This window comes from Tiliqua scincoides, chromosome 1 (genome assembly GCF_035046505.1).
Source record: "Tiliqua scincoides isolate rTilSci1 chromosome 1, rTilSci1.hap2, whole genome shotgun sequence".
Lineage (NCBI taxonomy): Eukaryota > Metazoa > Chordata > Lepidosauria > Squamata > Scincidae > Tiliqua > Tiliqua scincoides.
In genome coordinates, this window is record NC_089821.1 from 134,408,948 (window position 1) to 134,427,809 (window position 18,862).

The following is an 18,862-nucleotide window of genomic DNA, read 5'->3' on the forward strand; positions in this document are numbered from 1 at the left end:
TTTTAGATTTAGAGTAGTTAATCTGTAACTTGTTGGATGTAAAATACTCTATAGATTGATTAAGTAGACGTTTTAAGCCAATTCTTGTTCGAGAAATAAGAGCCGCATCATCCGCATACAGTAATAGCGGCACTGGATGGGACCCAAGTATCTGGCAGTGACTATCCACTGTCTTCAAGGCTGGGGCTAAATCATTCAGGAACAGGTTAAGTAGCATGGGAGCCAAAATGCATCCCTGCTTAACCCCTTTGTTTATAGCAATGGGGTGTGTGAGGCTACCACTCCTGGTATATCTAACTTTACATGATGTGTTAGAATATAAGATCTTAATTAACACCAATAGTCTTTTATCAATCCCCATGCTGGCTAATTTAGACCAAAGAAGAACTCTATCAATGGAATCAAACGCAGCTCTTAGATCAAGGAAAGCCACATAGAGTCTTGCCTTGGCTTTCTTAATCTTTTTATAGACTAGGTGAGATAAAATTAAACAGTTATCCATTGTTGATTTGCCCCAACAAAATCCTGATTGCTCAGGACCTAGGATATCCTTAGAGTTGGTCCAGGTAAAAAGCTTATTATTTAGGTATTTCGCATAAATTTTGCCTATTACAGAGAGCAAGCTGATAGGCCGCCTGAACTAGCATTCCAGCACTGCAAGGTCATTCTGGTGCAAAAGCTAGGCCAGTTCCACGCTGCCAATAATTGTAAGAGGCACAGTGTGCATGGCAGCATTTCCAAGTGGCTTTGTTGGCATCATTTAGTTGGCAGCATGGGGCAGGTCATAGGCAGGGAGGGGGAGTAACAGGCTGTGGTGGGGGGAGAACCAGAATCGGGTATTGGGGAGGGAGTGGACCTGGCAACAGTCGCACTCGATGGATCTAGTCCCATTTTTCTGCCTGCCCTGCCCAACCTCAGATTTGTGCCAGCTATATAGCTGGCATAGGTTTGAGGAAACCATAGGAAATCTGGCAGCCTACTGGGGGTAAATAAAAAATATTTTTACTTACCTCCTGTATGGTGTCTGATCACCATCATAGCATGCAGCTCAGCCTCCACTGGTGCAACTGCATGCTATAACATGGTGAGGGATAGGATTGAGCAGTAAGGGTGCAATCCTAAACAACTTTCCAGCACTGACCTAGCCATAATGCAACCCCAAGGTAAGGTAACAAGCATGCCCTTACCTTGAGAAGGCTGCCTTGATTGCCTCCCCACTGCAGGATGCAGTGCACGACACATTGGCAGAGCTATGTCAGAGCTGGAATGTTGATTAGGAGTGCGCCAAAGGGCACAATCCAGAGGCACCCTTGGACTGGCACAAGTCCCTTTCGCCAGCCCAGGAGGATTGCAAAGATCCCATAAGACATGTTTGCACCTCCTCAGGAGTTGGCAGGCCAGCGCACAAAAACTCACTGGCCTGCAGAGACTGACACAAGTCTCTGTGCCAATGGAGGCACCGAGCCTTGTGTCAGCCAAGCTGGGCCGACACAAGGCTCTGGGGTGGGCAGGAAGGAGGCGGGAGGGAGGTTTTCCAGGGTGGGGGGAGGGCAGGCGGTGGGCAGCTTTGGGGGTAGGCTGGTGGGGAGCAGGAAGCGGGGCTGGGACCTGGCAGTTGTGCCAGATTCCAACCCCCATTCCCGGGGAGTTCAGAGTGGCTTCAAGCGGCTCTGCTCTCCTCAGACATGCGCCACCTCAAGAGGTGGTGCAAGTCTGAGGAGACCCATAGGGCCAGGGTGCCTTACCCAGAGATAAGGGGAAAAGTTTCACCTTACCTCTGGCTGAGCTACTTTGGGCCCCTATCCTGCACTGGATACAGTGCAAGCCTCTTGATCTGCCTGTTTCAGCGCAGGGTAGGATTGTACCCTAAGTTACATATGTGTAAAATCCAACATATTTAGGCTGAAATTAATTCCTGGATGGGGGGGGGGGGGGACAGGGATATACCAAAACATATTTTCAAATGTAGCCAAGGTTGAAAAATCAGTTGTGTGAAATGGTTGTGTTTGTCAATAACACCAAACTCTTTTATAGGGTTTACCAGGAATCAATGGTCTAAAAGGAGCAAAAGGGAATATAGTAAGTATGCAGCCCAATTATATTTCTAGCAGTGTTTCTTTTCATTAATTATAGTTAAAATTTGTACCATGCTTTTCCTTAAAAAAAAAAAAAAAAAAAAAAAGCACACACACGCATCAAAACTCTGTACAATGTTAAGGGCACAATCCTAGCCCCTTATGTCAGTGCTTTCCAGCACTGGCATAGTGGTGCCAATGGAACATGTGTTGCATCCTGCAGTTGGGTGTCACTCACGGAGGCCTCCTCAAAGTAAGGAAATGTTTGTTCTCTTTCCTCGGAGCTGCATTGCCCTTATGTCAGTGCTGGAAAGTACTGACACAAGGGGTTAGGATTGCGCCTCAAATACATAAACCAGAACAAAAATACATAAAAATATTTACTACTACTTGTTAAATGAAATGTACATTGCTTGTTTCTTTGGTGCACCTGCACCTACCCACTTAAAGGAAGGAGAAAAAATACTGCATACCACTGGAGCATGTGTAGTATGAATTTCAACATTTTTTTCTGTGGAGTCTTATGAAAAATATTGAAGCTCCTTTCTTACTTGTGCACTATAGTGCAATATCTGAAGAATATAGGTTGAGTCTCATTATTTGTGAGAGTTCCGTTCCCAGAATTCACATAGATGGCAAAAATTGCATTAAAGCAAATCCTTTTAAAAAACAATGTCCCTTTGCTAGGCAATTTAAAAATAGCCTTGCTTACCTTTGTGATGTAAGATAGAGTAATTGAGAAGACAATCCATCAATCAGTCTCCTTCCAGGTGCTTAGAAAGGCTTCACTCTGAGCTAGCAACCCCTCCCCTCACCAATTCAAAGTGATTATCTTTCTTTCACTTGCTCAAGGAGGAAGGAGGGGTCGCTGCCTTGGAGTGAAGTTGAAGTTGCCTGGAGAGAGAATGATGGATGGATTGTCAGTCGGCTGCCCTCTCACATTAACAAGGCTATTGTTAAATGACTTTTTTCCTTTAATTTAAAGGACCCTTCTCATTGTGTTGAGATAGAAAATTCTGTGGATATTTCCACGGGTGAAAAATCTGTGGATAATTAGGTTATACCTGTAATTGCTTGCATGACTGTCTCTCTACAACAGTAAGAAAAGCAGATTTTTTTAAAACTGTGATTTTAAAGGGATGCATTTTTCCCCTTCTCCAGGGATCAGCACATTCCTTCTCATTTGCAAGGGCCATTCCTGTTGAGTCAAATCCTTGTATAAAAAATCCACGTATAGCAAGGTTGGACTAGTATGTCCAAAGAAGAAGGTAGCGCAACATGAAATGAATGAGGAAAAGGGGGGCAGAAAGCAGACAGATGTGGGAGTGAGTCTTTAACTAGGAATTCAAACAATTACAAATGTTGGTTCACTTCTGGTTTGGGTCATCAATATTGTTTAACTCTCCAGTTCAGACACTAACTTTAAAAAGTGGTTTGGTAATTGGTTCAAACACGTTGAACTGATTTTGAACCAGTCTAGGTACATTTTATGCAAGAAATTTATAAAAGCCTTTTGCTGCACTGCAATTCTGTAAAATGAATACAGTTATAACTTATTTTTTAATTGTATCTTTTTGCATTTGGTTAAGTTTTTACAAACAAAATACATACAGCAGGATTTAAAATGACAACAGGAAAATATCCTTCTTAGAATGAATGGTAAAATTGAAACCTCCTGATTTTAGAAGTAAGCTACCTCCGAGTGCCAGATGAAAGGGATGGCACCAGGATGCAAGTCTCTTGTTGTCTTGTGTGCTCCCTGATGGGCCACTGTGAGATACAGGAAGCTGGACTAGATGGGCCTTTGGCCTGATCCAGAAGTGCTCTTCCTCTGTTCTTATGGATCCAAACCAATGTAACTATTTGATATGTTTTTCAGGGTATCTCAGGTTATGATGGCAACCCTGGCATCCCTGGACTAAAAGGAATGGAGGTACTTCTTTAATTTTTTTAGTTGTTTTCATGGTCAATGAGCGTCATTAACCATTGAAGTAGAACACATTGTATAAAACGAACTATTTCAAGTGCACAATTTCTTTGGTTGCCACCTGAAGCAGAATATTTTGATGAAAGTGATGAACATTAAGAGCACAATCCTGTGGTGCCCGAGTGCCACACTGCAATCACAGCGCAGGTTGTTGCAAATGTACCATAAGGCAAGCAAGCGGCACCAGTGGGAGGCTTGTGCCGCTCCATCGATGCTTCAGTAAGAGCCCAGTCGCCCCTCAGTTAAGCACCTAGTGGCACCAGGACAATGGGGACTGCGGTGGAACAGCAGGGGGAGACATTTCTGGGGAGTGTGAGGGTGGGGACAGACCTGGAAGGGGAGTGGAATCAGCAAAGGCCTCCTCCGCTGAATCCTATCCCCTGTGTAGAGCTCAGAAGTGAAATAGCTGGCACAGACTCAAGAAGTCCAATTCAACAGGCTGGGCCTTATTTGGGGTAAGGGGATGAATGGGAGGTGTTGCATTCCTCTGAGGACACCTCCAGACTACTCTGATTCACCAAAGCAACCAGCAATAGCCGTTTAGTGCTGCTGCTGCTCCTGTGCTAGATAGGATTGGGCCATCAATCTAGCAATAATTTATTATGATGAAGATATTCATGCTTGCATATGAAAAACAGAAAATTGGTGATTTATGGGAACTCTCTAAGAAAAGTGATTGGATTTGTAAATGAGGAAGAAGCTTTTTGCATCAACATTCAGAATAAAGGCAGCTAGCGTGCCCGTATGGGCACGCTAGCGCTGATTGCCAGGCTAAACCCCCCTATCAGCCGGCAGCAGGGCTTTGCTGCCAGCTGATTGGCTGGCTGGCCTTGGGGGGGCGGGACAACTGAGCCTGATCTAGCGCGCAGGCGCTAGACCCGGCTCAGTTCCGTTCCTGGAAGCGACCGAGCAGGTCGCTTTTCCAGGGGCGGAGGAGAGGCAATTTCTCCCACAAACAGCAACTTGTGAAACATTTTTATGAGATAAATTAATTTGCATTTTCTAAGGGAGAACCAGGGGAGCAAGGTGTTCAAGGACCACCAGCTTACGTACATCAGCCCACACTAATAAAAGGTATTGCTTCTTGTGAAGTTGAATATATTTAATGTATCTTACCTATTCCTGTTTTAGTCAAATAGAGAATAGAGCCATCATTATTTAGCAAGTTTGACAAATAGTTGACTTAATTTTGATTAATAAGCACATGCAGAAAGGAGGCTTACACCATGGCTTCCTCATGAGGAAGCTGCTTGAACCCTTCACTAATGAGACTATACTGTATCTTCAAAACTAGATGTGATAGGGCAAAACGGATGCCATTTTTGGAATTGGCACCCCAAATTCATATCTAACCACCATAAAGTTTGGGAAAAACTTTTCTGACCCTCAGTTTTGTAGGCCTGTGTTATCCACAGATTTGGGACCTGTGGTTTTATCTAACTGCAGGTTCCGAACCTGCAAGTTCCGCTGGACCTGGTCTCTCAGAATGTGACTGGAGCTGTGATCCAGTTGTGTCCAGAGGGTCTTCTGAGGGGTGGGGAAGCCATGAGCAGTCTCCCCAACCCTTAGAAGTCCTTCTAAGGCTTCCAGAAGGCTGAAAAGAGCAACTTCTGGTTTGTGATCAGAAGTTGTGATTTTCGACCTTCCAGATGCCTTAGAAGACCTTCTGAGGATCAGGGAGACTTCCCGGCCATCAGAAGTCCCTCTGAATGTGTCTGAAGCTCTGGTCACATTTGGAAGATTACAGGGTGCTTGACCTGCGGATTTCATTATCCGCAGGTTTCAGCATCTATGGGGGTTCCAGAAACGGAACCCCTGCAGATACCAAGGCATGACTGTACATTTTTTTCCAATGCCATTCCATTCTAATATACCTTTCCAATGTGGCCATTCTAATTAACCACTGCATAGATTAAGTCAGTAGTTCCCAAACTCTCCCTGAGAGTTTGGACCTTTGTAAGTCTTTGCAGGGGAGGTGAGGGGGCAACAATGCAATCTCCATGTTTACACCACCACTGGGAACAAACAGGTTGTTGTTTTTTTAAAACTTACCTGGGGGTCTCTGTTGCTCTCCAGAGGGTCTGGGGAGCCTGTGCTCCCCCCTCTGCAGGCCTTCCCGTGCCTCCAAACTGCTGTAAGCATTTCCTACCCACTTTTGCAGTGAAAGAGGTAGTGTGTTGGGAGCACAGTTTACAGTATTTTGGAGACTCAGGGAGGCCTGCAAGAGAGATCCGGGCTCCCAGACCATTTGGAGAGCCATAGTGACTCCCAGGTAAGTTTTTTTAAAAAGTTCTTTTATCACCAGCGGTAGCGCAATCATGGCAATCATGCTGTTGCCATCACTGTTGCCCTGCCCCTTAATGGGGCAGCAACAGAGCTTCCTTGGCTGGGGCATCGTGATGCCTTAGTTTGGGAACCCCCAGGGTTAAACAAGGAAGCCAAGGAACCATTCCTTTTGTATTTTAACAAAGCTGACCCACTAACTTGGGAATCATAGACACTGGTGAATTTACATTTGCCTTGAATTTTCCTTGCAGTTGTCTCTTTTAACATGTCTCTCCCAGATGCAACAGCCTGGGCTCAGCATTTTTCAAGGCTGGGGCACTGAGCAGGGTGACCATATAAAATGGAGTACACAGAACCTATACCTTTAAACAATAGAAAGAAGAGGACACCAGGATGCAGGAGGGCACCGGGCACCGGTGTCTCTTGTGTGCTCCCTGGGTCATTTGGTGGGCCACTATGAGATACAGGAAGCTGAACTAGATGGGCCTATGGCCTGATCCAGCGGAGCTGTTCGTATGAAATTTTGGCAGTTGCGTCTCAACATGGAAAGGCTTAAAAAGTTGCACCTGCCAAAATTACCTCTTCTATACAATGGTTAAAGGCTCCCGTTCCACCAGGGAGCCACTGTTTCATGCCGCTGATCTCCCCAAAACTGCAACCCAGCCAGCTGTGTCTGCCCAGAAATCCAGGTGCAATAGCTGCTATGGTGATGGAACCTGAAAGCAGCTGGCCAGGGCACGGTTTTGGGGAGATCAGCAGCTCAGAACAGTGGCTTCCCAGCAGAATGGGAAGCACTGTTCACCCAGGGGACAGATTTAGCCGTGCGGTATGGAGAGTCCAGCTCTGGTCTAGAATATCCTCTGCTCTACTTTACAGTATACTCTAGAACAGTGTTTCTCAAACTGTGAGTTGGGACCTACTAGGTGGGTCCCCATTCATTTCAATATTTTATTTTTAAAATATTAGACTTGATGCTACCATGGTCTGCATTTGCGGAAAACATTACAGAGCTCTATTTTTAACAGGCTACTATTGTATATGCTTTTAACAATGATAGTAAATGGAACTTACTCCTGAGTAAGTGTATGTAGGATTGCAGCCAAGAATTGTTAAAAAATTTTCCTGCTTGATGATGTCACTTCTGTTCATGACATAACTTCCAGTGGGTTTTGACAGATTCTCAATCTAAAAAGTGGGTCCTGGTACTAAAAGTTTGAGAACCACTGCTCTAGAATACTGTATTTTCTCAGCCCAATGTTTCTTAGTGATTAGAATTGGTAACGAAATAATGTGGCCTTAAGTTACACATTATTTTAGTGAGTCATTTTAATGAGAGATTTGATGGATATCTCTGGTGTGCTGCATGTATATGATGTTCACTACAGAAGTTTTACTTGTTCTCTTGGGGATGTTTTCAGGTGCAAGAGGTGACTGGGGAGTCCGTGGTGCTCCTGGACCTGGAGGAGATAGAGGCGAGCAAGGCAGTCCTGGCATCCCTGGTCCAGAAGGACCATCAGATGGTAATTTTCTGCCTTTCTGTTATTCAGAGATTGACTTGCAGAGAATTAATTCACTTTTCTCTAGTTTATAATTGCACTGTTTATTCCAGGAGTGTTAAACTCATTTCATACAGTGGGCCATAGTATTCATGATGCCTGCTGAGGGCCAGAAGTGACATAGTTAAGCAGGAAGTGATGTCATGAAGCAGGTCATGACACTTTTTTCCTCACTTAAGGAACTGATTAGCTGCAAATGTTAGAAGAGAGAATATGCAAATTTTGACCATATTTTCAATATATGAGAGAGCCCGATTATCATGTGGGCTGCCCTTTCAGCAGTGACACCTCAGCACAGCTCAGCAGCTGAGAGCAGCTGCTGGTGTTGCTGGGAGAGGCTAAGGGTGGGATAAAGAGCTTCCATGGGCCACATCACACTCCCGGGCCTTATGTTTGACACCCTTGGTTTATTCAGTCTTTCTTGTTCTTCTGATCTTTGTTGTTGATCACTAGATCCCAAGCACATGCTTCACTAGACTTGCTTGCTTAACCATCTTAAGTTTCTTTTGCAGTACAGGCTCTTTTTCATAATGTTCCTGTTCTTTGCCTTTGACACACTGTAGTTTGTTTGTTTTCATGATTCTGGTACAGAAGATTGGTGAGTGGATGCCTTTTTCTATTAGGTGTAAAGTTGGAATTTCGGTTCCTACCAGTGCTATGATTCTGTTAGTAATCTTTATTGTTAATACAGGCATATCCGTGTATCTGCGAGGGATCTGTTCCACGGACACCCTGCAGATACAGAAACTGTGGATCTGCAGGACACCTGTATTGATAATGCCCCTCTCTCCTGTGGAAATGGAACTTACCAGAGGAAATGGGCATATCTTCCTTTTACTCAGGGGTCTCCAAACCCCGGCCCGGGGGCCAGATGTGGCCCATGGCAAACCTCTATCTGGCCAGCATCTGACCCCCTGAGAGGCTCTGGCCCAGATTACCAAACACAACTGGAGTTGTGCTTGTGGGGTGGGAAAACGGGGGTCCATTTAAGTGTGTGCTTTGGGCTGTGGTTGTGTTTGGAGAAATCCTGGACATTTGAGCCCATTCATTCATTTATTTAATCATCTAAGTTCCATCTCTAATGTATTTATTTAAATTTTATATTTAATTTTTGTTTTTCCGGCCCTCAACACTATGCCAGATATTTGATGTGGCCCTTCAGCCAAAATGTTTAGAGACCCCTGCTTTAACTGGTTGCTGTAAGCATGATGAAATTAGGCTCCTGGCAGCTTGAATACTTGATAAAACTAGCTCTAAAACTAAACAGGGTTAACTGCCACTTCCTGTTTAGCTTTATTGCTGATTTTATCAAGTATTCAAGCTGCTGGGAGCCTGATTTCATTGCGCTATAAGTGTAACTGCTTACAGAGTTCTGTTAAAGGAAGACACACACATTTCCTCCTGTAAGTTTTTAAACTGGGATGGCTCTGCATCTGCAAATAAGTGAAACCATAGATATGGGATCTGCAGATATGGGGGACTGTACTTCTATTAAAATCTGTTGTGGAAATTTTGAGCCAGATTCAAGCTATTCAGAATATTTTATTTATTTTATATATTTAGTTCTTAAAATATTTATATCCCATCTCATTCTAAAGACTCAAGTCAGTGAAGAGTTCCATTTAAAATCTGATGGACTTCAAAACCTGCTGTAGCCCTGGATTTCCTACATTTAGTACATCTAGCAGAGGTTGGATTAGATGGCTAGACAAGACAAGATCTCCTATATCTGTGTGGTTCTATGATTCTAGTCTGTGAGAGAAGTGTTCCTCCCCAATTTGTTTCCAGAGGCTGAAGAACTGATCTCACCATTTAACTCTGTGCCCAAGACTCTCAGTGCAAAATAATATAAAACCTTTTGCCTCAGCTGAGGAATTGGTACCTATTCAAAAACTCTAGAAAAATGGTGTTCTCTGAGGGGAGGGGAGGATGCTGTCCATCCACTGCGAAGAAAGAACTTCGCAGTCAAGTCTAGTATTTTTCTTCCTCTCACAGTGAACATCCTTGGATTTCATCTACTGTAGCTCTTTTCCAGTCTGGTACAGTAAAACTGTTATTCTATTCAGTGGATGTGTGCAATCTGGAATAGCTTACAAAGGATGAAAAAGATCAAGTGGCTACCTTTCACCTTTCAGACCAGGAAGCATGAGTGTTCATGTGTTAATACTGAGCATGATACTCTTAGGTGATGCTCTTTGGCAGGGGTGCCCAAACCCTGAGCCAGGGGCCATTTGCAGCCCTCAGGGAACCCCAATCTGGCCTGTGGGGTGCCCCCAGTCTATAATGAGCCTCTGTCCTGCCAAAGACTTGCTGGAGCCCACACTAGTCTTACACGACTGCTCTCAGCACAAGGGTTGACTGTGTGACCTCTCGCATGAGTTGTGGGCTTCCTCCGCTGCTTGCTGTTTCATGCCTGTGAAGTTTGGCTTGCTTTGTACAAGGCCTTTTATAGGCTGTGATCTGTCACGAGACCTCCATTCATTCATATAAGTTCCATCTCTTTTTTGTTTGTCTGTTTGTATCCCACCTTTCTATCCAATGAAGGGCATTCAAGGCAGCTCACAATCAAAACTATATTAAAAATATAAAATGTATATATATATAGTATAAAAGATATTTTAAAACAATAAACACAATAAAACCTTATTATAAAACCAAATTAAAATACATTCAAAAGTGCCATGCCCCATACATAAATTTATGTAAATTTATTAAAAATTTTTAAATGTAAATTAATTATTTTTTTCCTGGCCCCCGACACAGTGTCAGAGGGATGATGTGGCCCTCCTGCCTAAAAGTTTGGACACCCCTGCTCTTAGGTACTCTCTATGATGAGGCCTCATATGCTTGGGCTATGCTTCATCCAGCCAATTTTCCTTTGAGGCTCTCTTTCCCAGATTGGCTGGATGGGAGGGACTGAACAAGGAATCATGCCCTGGAGCATATGGCCTTATTCAAAGCTCTGTGCACATCTGTGCACTTCAGGGCTCTGTGCACATCAAGTTTATATCGTTCTTCTCCTAGGATGGATTGGAAAAGCACTCCAAAAGACTGTGTTACCTTGAGGTAGAAAGATCAGAGTTTTTCTCAGAATCGCTAACATCTTATAAAAAATACACAATTTTTTGTTGGGAATATTCAATGACTGGATTCAGAAAGACTTTGAAACTATATTTTTATATATGACAACTGCCACAACATTATATGCTAAGTGTTGTAAGGTTCCAGAGATACCTTCAGTTGAATAATGGTGGGTAAAGATATTGAACTTAGCTGAAATTGACAAACTTATGATTCTTCTTAAAGACAAATCAGTAAAGACTTCAGTGGTAATTGGAAACCATTCATGGACTTCCTTCATGTGAAGAGGGAAATGGGCTTAGTGAATAATGGATTTGATGAATAGATAATTAATATACAGTCGTGCTTCGCTTAGCGATGCAAACCAGCACCCCTGTCGTCATGCAAGGCTTGACTATCTACAAAGCCTCTGAAGACAAGGGGAAGCTGTGTTCCCATTGGCTTTGGAGGCTTGGGTGTGTGCGTGCAGGGACTAGCAGTGGTATCTCATATGCGGCCTGTTGCTTGTCAGAGCCTCGCAAAGCAGCGCTCACCTGTACAGATATATTGGAATCCCAGAAGATATGGCGAGGAGATAGGATGTCATGTCTGCAGTGGCCCTTTGCTCTGGTCAGTCTGGGAAACGTAGGGTTAAAACCTGGGCTTTGATCAGTAGGTGTGCTGCACAGCTGCAGCCACGAGAAGCAGTCAGGCTGTTACAGGATATAAGGAATACCTGGAGCAGAGAGTGTTGGTGGGTTGCAGTTGGAAAGAGTGTGGAGGAAGGAGAGGAGACTTGCTGGCTAAATGGACTGACTTTTTGGCTAACTGACCTACTAGCTTGTTAACTCACAAACTGACTCACAGCTCTGCTTATCAGACTGACTCTCTGGCTAACTGACTTACTGGCTGTAAACTCATGGACTGACCCACAGTTCTGCTAACGGACCAACATACCAGCTAACATTTTACTGAACTTTTGGACTGATTAACTGGCAACCTGACCAACGGACTGGCGGACACATGGCAAACTGGTGAACTGGCTTGTGGATTAACTGACCACCCAACTGATTAATGAACTGCTTGCCTGGACTAAGATTGCTAGGTGGTGGAGAGCTGAAGGGGCGCTACTGCACCTGCAAGGACTGCTGCCTCAGGAACTGAGAGGATCCTGCAGGCCCACAAGAAAGCTACCTTTTTCACTGGTGCTGGGGTACAGTGGTGGTGTTTGCTAGGGCTGTCTGTGGTTAAGCTGGAGGAACTAATTAGCCTTAAAGTGGGCATAGGTTCTCTAGGCTAAGTTTATAGGAGAAATTTGGCAAGACAAACTGGAACCAGGAGTGGGGTGTGAGCCCAAGGCAATTAGTTTCATCTTTGTGTAACAGGAGAGCAAAGCAAATGGATCTTTGTCAGATCTGGGAGGCCCTTGCTATATGGAAAGCAAATGCTCCTGCCATATTATGGAACGTCTGGACTACTTCGAGCATTTTTTGGACCATATTTCAGATGGTGCAACATATGGGGAGGCTCATTAAATGTGGCATCCTTTCCCTGAAAAGGCATAGAGGGTCAAATGTGGGGGGAAAAGGTCCTGAGAGAAGAAGGTACCAAGTTAAAAGGGCTAATTTGCATATATAGAGAGAAAAATCTGGCATATGTGGAGGCCTTGGCAAATGCCCACAAAGATATAAAGGCAGCAGAAAGCCTTAATAAGGTACAGGCAGGGCGCCTGGCTGAACTGAAGTGCTGGTCTTGGCTAGAGATGAAGAGGTGGGACTGCAGGAGCAGCAGAGAGGGCCTTTTCAGTCCCCTGGACCTGACTGACTGATGGACTGGAGGACAAACAATGAACTAGCATACTGACTGAAGGACTGATTAACAGTCTAACCAACAGAGACTGCTGAGTGGCGGAGAACTGGGTTGGCACTGCTGTAATTGAAAGAACTGCTGCTTGGAGAATTGGGAGGAGGGACCCTGCAGCCTCACAGACAAGCCACCTACTAGACACCTTCTTGCTGATGCTGTCGTTCAGCAGTAGGTGTATATGTTGCTAGAGCTAGCTGTGCTTGAGCCCAGGGGAAGGGCTAATTAGCTCAAAGTTGGGCATAAGTTCTCTAGGCCAAGGCTAGAACAGGAATTTGGCAAAACAAGAGATAACACTCTTTTGTTGAAAATGTATTTTAGAGATATAGATGGTTTAAGTTATGATACCTAATATGTTATATGATTTTGTAGAAGAACAAAGCAATGCAGATTTACTGTAGACTTAGAACTCTGCACTTGCCACGTAACTTTAAATATTTGTTTTTATTCTTATCTTTATTTCTGTTTTTTCCTTTTTCTTTTCTGGAATTTGTATTTGTTAATTTTTGTTGTTCGAAATAAAAGAAAAGACACTGGAAAAAAAGAAAATACACAATTCCTCCCTTAGTGACAGAGCCCCAAATTTTCACACCCTCCAAGCTGAGTTGACAGCCGTGAGGAAAAAACCTCACATTAAAGAATCGAAAAAGGAATTGGCTCGGCATGCTCAGTGGGACTGTCATAGTTCTAAGCATCTTGTTTAAGTCCCATGTTGGCTGTCTGAAGGAGAACGAGCGGAGGTGACAGGAGGAAAGCTCCGCTGAGAAAACATTTAAGATGTGGATGTGAGAATGACTTAAAAAAAAATCTTTGTAAAACAGTAGAAATACCTGGAGCTTATCATCTCATGTTTCAGGCCTTGACAGTGACGTTGCTAGGGGGGTGCAGGGGGTGCGGGCCACACCAGGTGATGCATACAGGTGGGTGATGCACACTGGGGGGGATGACACGCTAAAATTACGGTGGTTAGGAGTAATACCATCATGTTATATACCATTGGATGTGGAATGTCCTACAGAATGCAATGCAAAAAACCAGAGTGAAATATCTCCTTTCTATCAAATGTTATGGCCAAAAAACCAGAGAACAAAAAAATGCATGGAGCCCTATGGAAAATGAAACTGAGCCGTATCGTGCATTTACTCGTGAGTAGGTGACCTTGCCTTAGTCTGTTGGAAAGGGCAGGCTGAGAGGAATCCAACAACATCAGAATGATCTTGATCAAATGAATGCAGCCCCAAAAAACACCTGAGAGGGAAGACCCTCCCTCCAAGCAGATGAATGTATTGAGCCCTATGGAAAGTGAAACTACGTCTCACTGTTGTGTTTACTCGTGAGTAAGCAAATGTGCCTTGGCTGGTGGTCAGGCCGGGTAAAGGGAAATATGAAGCCACCATTGTGGTCCTGATGTGATGGAACTGGAGGTCAACAAATGCTCCAGAAGGCAGCCCCCCCCCTTACTAAAAAGGATGAAAACTGAGGCTTCAGCTGATAAGGTGAACCTTTTTGAGACTTGCAAAGCCAGGTGGATCCTGACAGTGATCTGGTTTAAACAGAAGTTCTTAAATTGAACTGGCCACTGGGTAGGGCTAAAAACCTTACTGATTTTTTTTTGGGGGGGGGGGTGTTACTGCAGGCAGGCTACAGAGGAAATTCACTTGGTGAACCAGGCTGGCTTCTGCTTATTTAATTATTTGTTTTACTTTAATTATTTACTTATTTGTTTTAATTTGCCTGATGATGTAACTTCCACCATGACATCACTTCTGGTGGGTCTTGGACAGATTGTCATTGTAAAAAGTGTATCCCAGTGCTAAAAATTTGAGAGCTGCTGCAATAAGGTGTTAGTTAGTTGACACCCTGGGGGGGGGTGTGTGACACCACTAGTAACCAAAATCACTAAAATCACAGTTTGGAGGAATAATACCATCATGTTATATATCAATTAATGCATTATTTCATGAAGAATGCGTTCTATCTTTCTTCTATCAAAAGGTCACCACGCCCACCACCTGGGGTGTTGCCCCGCCCACTGCATGGGGGGTGACACGCTGGCATCCCGCACCAGGTGCCACAAACCCTAGTGATGCCACTGGGCCTTGATCTAAACTGGTCCATAGTTTCTATGGTAGCAGAGACCTCTGTAATCAGTTCAGCACAGATTTGAGAGCATTCACCGAAATAATAAACTGATGGTATATGAATCCTTTGAAATTAACCTACAGTTCTGCAAATTCTACAAATTGTAGAATTCTGTAGTATTCTACAATACTCTACATCAGGGGTGCCCAAACCCCAGCCCGGGGGCCACTTGTGGCCCTTAGGGACTCCCAATCCGGCCCACAGGGAGCCCCCAGTCTCCAATGAGCCTGTGGCCCTCTGGAGACTTGCTGGAGCCCACACTGGCCCAACATAACTGCTCTCAGCGTGAGGGTGACTGTTCAGCCTCTTGCGTGAGCTGTGGGACAAGGGCTGCTTGCTGTTTGACATCTGTGATGCAGTAGCGGAAGCGAAGGAAACACTGGCCTTGCTTTGTGCAAGGCCTTTTATAGATCTTGAGCTTTTGCAAGACCTTCATTCATTCATATAAGGTCCATCTCTAATATATTCATTGATGTAAATTTATTCAAATTTTATTCCTGGCCCCCCCCCCACAGTGTCAGAGAGATGATGTGGCCCTCCTGCCAAAAAGTTTGGACAGCCATGCTCTACGTATTCTGCAAAACAAAATATGCAAAACAGCTAATTTTCTTACTACTTTCAACTAGAGTCAAAGTTGCCTTGTTGAATGTCTTCAGTGGGATGATGTATAGACCTGTGATGGAGAAAAGTATGTGTATCATTGCTTGAAAACTCACACACTAAACATAGCTGGCAAAGGGAATAATAAAAGTCACAAGTACTGCCAGGACTGGGCCTCCAGGCACGGCATCTCCCCGGGAGTAGGGCCTCCGGCCTCCTGGGAGCATCCAACAGCCATGGTGCCGGCTAAGCCAGACACAGGCTTCATAAGCAACCTGAGCAGCCTAGGGAAGGGTCGCTCCTCCCCAGGCAGCAGCAGTGCCGGAGGGAAGGCCAGAGGGGGTTTGCAACCCTTGCCTTATTCTGCTGGTCCATGACCTGAAAGGAACTTGACTGCCCCAGTCCTTGAGAGAGCGAGCAGGGACTGGGAGCCCCCAGGACTGGGACCTGCCTGGGCTTCCTGGGTCCCTGGGCTGACCTCAGGAGAAGCAAGGCCGCAGGCTCGAGGACTGTCAGCCAATTCTTCCCAACGCTGGCCAGCTGATCAAGGTACAAACACTGAGGTATCTGAGGTCCTCCTGAGGACATCTGGGCTGACCCCGAACACCAGTGCTGCAGGCGACCAACCTCTGGGGAACCCCTTTCCCGCGGCAGCAGCCATCAGCCAGGGAGCTCCACCTGGAACATCGAGGGGTCAGGAAGGGTCTGGCAACGATCCTAACATGCGTTGACGGCACAAGTCTATGTAAGCCAGAAGGGCCTGTGACGTAACAGGCCCCATGAATGTTAAACGTCTGACTCAAGTAAACCACCTGTGCAAAGTGACCATGTCTGTCTCCCGTCCTTCTCTCTGCCGACAACTGCCCATCATCAACAGGGTAGCCCCTCACATTCAGTTCCACACCAGGGGGCAGAGTTTTCACTCGCTATGGACATTACATACCTACATAGGCTAATGAGAATCTGTTGTTTTGTTTCATTTAGAGCATTCAAAAAATCACTTATTTTTTTCCATTTCAGATATCTCTATAGGAAGGGGTTTGCCTGGAGAAATAGGACCGAAAGGCTCTGTTGGTGATCCAGGTCTTCCAGCTATTTATCCAGGTCTTCCAGGTTTAGATGGTCGTCCTGGACTACCTGGTTTTATTGGTTCACCTGGCCCTCCAGGAACTCAAGGTAAGAGACTGGTAAAGGATTAATATAAACTTTAAGGAAATGTAAGGAAATATCATGTGACTAACCTCAATAGAGTATTATAAAAAAATGTCCTTATGTAGGAAGTTGGAGAGACCAATGGGAATCCAAACTTTCCACTAGCAAAAGTTTGATAGCTGGGCAAATTGACATATTTAAAAGTGGTATATTTAGCAGGGGGAGAGCAACTGTGGGCACAATCCTAATCTCTTATATCAGTGCTTGCGAGCACTGGCAATGCAGCTCTGAGGTAAGGGAACAAACATTCCCTTACTTTGAGGAGGCCTCCGTGAGTGACACCCAACTGCAGGATGCAGCACAAGCCCCATTGGCACCGCTATTCCAGTGCTGGAAAGTACTGACATAAGTGGTTAGGATTGCGACCTGTCTGTATTAACTACAACACAGCATCTTTTCTAGTGGCTGCTGCTTGCTGATGTTTTTCTGCATTTTTTTTAAGATTGTAAGCCGTTGAGGGCATAAGAACATAAGAACAGCCCCACTGGATCAGGCCATAGGCCCATCTAGTCCAGCTTCCTGTATCTCACAGTGACCCACCAAATGCCCCAGGGAGCACACCAGATAACAAGAGACCTCATCCTGGTGCCCTTCCTTGCATCTGGCATTCTGACATAACCCATTTCTAAAATCAGGAGGTTGCGCATACACATCATGGCTTGTACCCCGTAATGGATTTTTCTTCCAGAAATTTATCCAATCCCCTTTGGATTGGGGAATAATTTATTTATCTTGCTTCATAAGCCACTTTGGGAACTTTTGTTGAGAAGTGTGTGCATGTGTGTATAAGTTTATATATATTCATTAGTTTTTACCGAAACCGGAAAATACCTTTAAACTGCTCCAGGGAGCATATCTATAACACACACACAATTATCTGCAGAGGTTTCATTCCTGGAACCCCTACAGATACCAAAATCCACAGATGTTGGAATTCTTAAAAAATTTATTAAAGGCATTTATGCCCTGCCTTTTCGCCAAAAAGTTGCCTAAGGCGACTTACCTTAAAACAATCTAGAACAGAGGTGCTCAATACGTCGATCGCGAGGCAAAATGAGTCGATCTCAGGCTTCTCTCCCGTCCACGCATCCCTGGGAGTGAGCCCCTGGCAGGCTTGTGAGCCCAGGGAGTGAGCACCTGGCAGGCTCCTCCCTGGGAGAGGAGCCGCTGGCAGGCTTCTCTCCCGTCCACACATCCCTGGGAGTGAGCCCCGTTGACTCTACTGGGACTGACTTACCTTTCCCCTGTTTTTGCACTGGTATGTATGGAGATCTGCCCCCCCCCCCAACTTCCATCTGTTGGTTCTGTGTGCAAGGGGTTTTGCACTGGTCTTGCTGTGATGTCTATATAGAGATCTTCCCTCCCCCACACCTTTTCCCTGTTTTTGCACTGGTATGTATGGAGATCTGCCCCCCCCCCAACTTCCATCTGTTGGTTGTGTGTGCAAGGGGTTTTGCACTGGTCTTGCTGTGATGTCTATATAGAGATCTTCCCTCCCACACACCTTTCCCCTGTTTTTGCACTGGTCTGTATAGAGATCTGCTCCCCCCCCCCCACTTGTATTGGAATCGAGGAAGATCTGGTGAGGAGGTAGATGTGGTGTCAGCAGTGACCCCTTTAAGGGTAAGGCCTGGACATCCAGCAGAGTGTGCTGCACAGCTGCAGCCTGAGCACCTGAGGCAGGAAGGGCTCCACTTATTTATGTGAGTCAGCCTTTTCCTACATGAAGATCATTAAGTCCAAGTACCATTCCACCATGACTGATGAACATTTGGAAGTGTGCTTGAGGCTGGCTGTCAGCAGCTACTGTCCGGACTATGCATCCTTGGCTGATTCACTTCAGTGCAAGTCATCAAAGTAAACTCAAGTAATTACAAAAAAATGTTTATAGTTAATTATGTTGTGTTGTGCAATATTGGCTCATGCGGTTATGCAAGGTACACCAACATACATTGTACACATAAATGTTATATGTTATGATGGCGCGAACATTGTAAAAAATCTCTGGTAGATCTCCGGGCCTTGCTGGGTTTCAAAGTAGCTCTCGAGCCAAAAAAGTGTGAGCACCCCTGATCTAGAAT

At 44.9% G+C, this 18,862-nt stretch overlaps 1 protein-coding gene across 1 annotated transcript in view; it reads left to right on the forward strand.

The window, feature by feature from the left end:
• Positions 1–18,862, forward strand: part of COL4A2 (collagen type IV alpha 2 chain) — a 164,962-nt gene that overhangs the window by 83,446 nt on the left and 62,654 nt on the right. Inside the window, exons 16-20 of the mRNA XM_066633056.1 lie at positions 2,035–2,079; positions 3,955–4,008; positions 5,070–5,136; positions 7,767–7,868; positions 16,590–16,745. Of these exons, the coding sequence (XP_066489153.1) occupies positions 2,035–2,079; positions 3,955–4,008; positions 5,070–5,136; positions 7,767–7,868; positions 16,590–16,745 (424 nt within the window). The remainder of the gene's footprint in view (positions 1–2,034; positions 2,080–3,954; positions 4,009–5,069; positions 5,137–7,766; positions 7,869–16,589; positions 16,746–18,862) is intronic.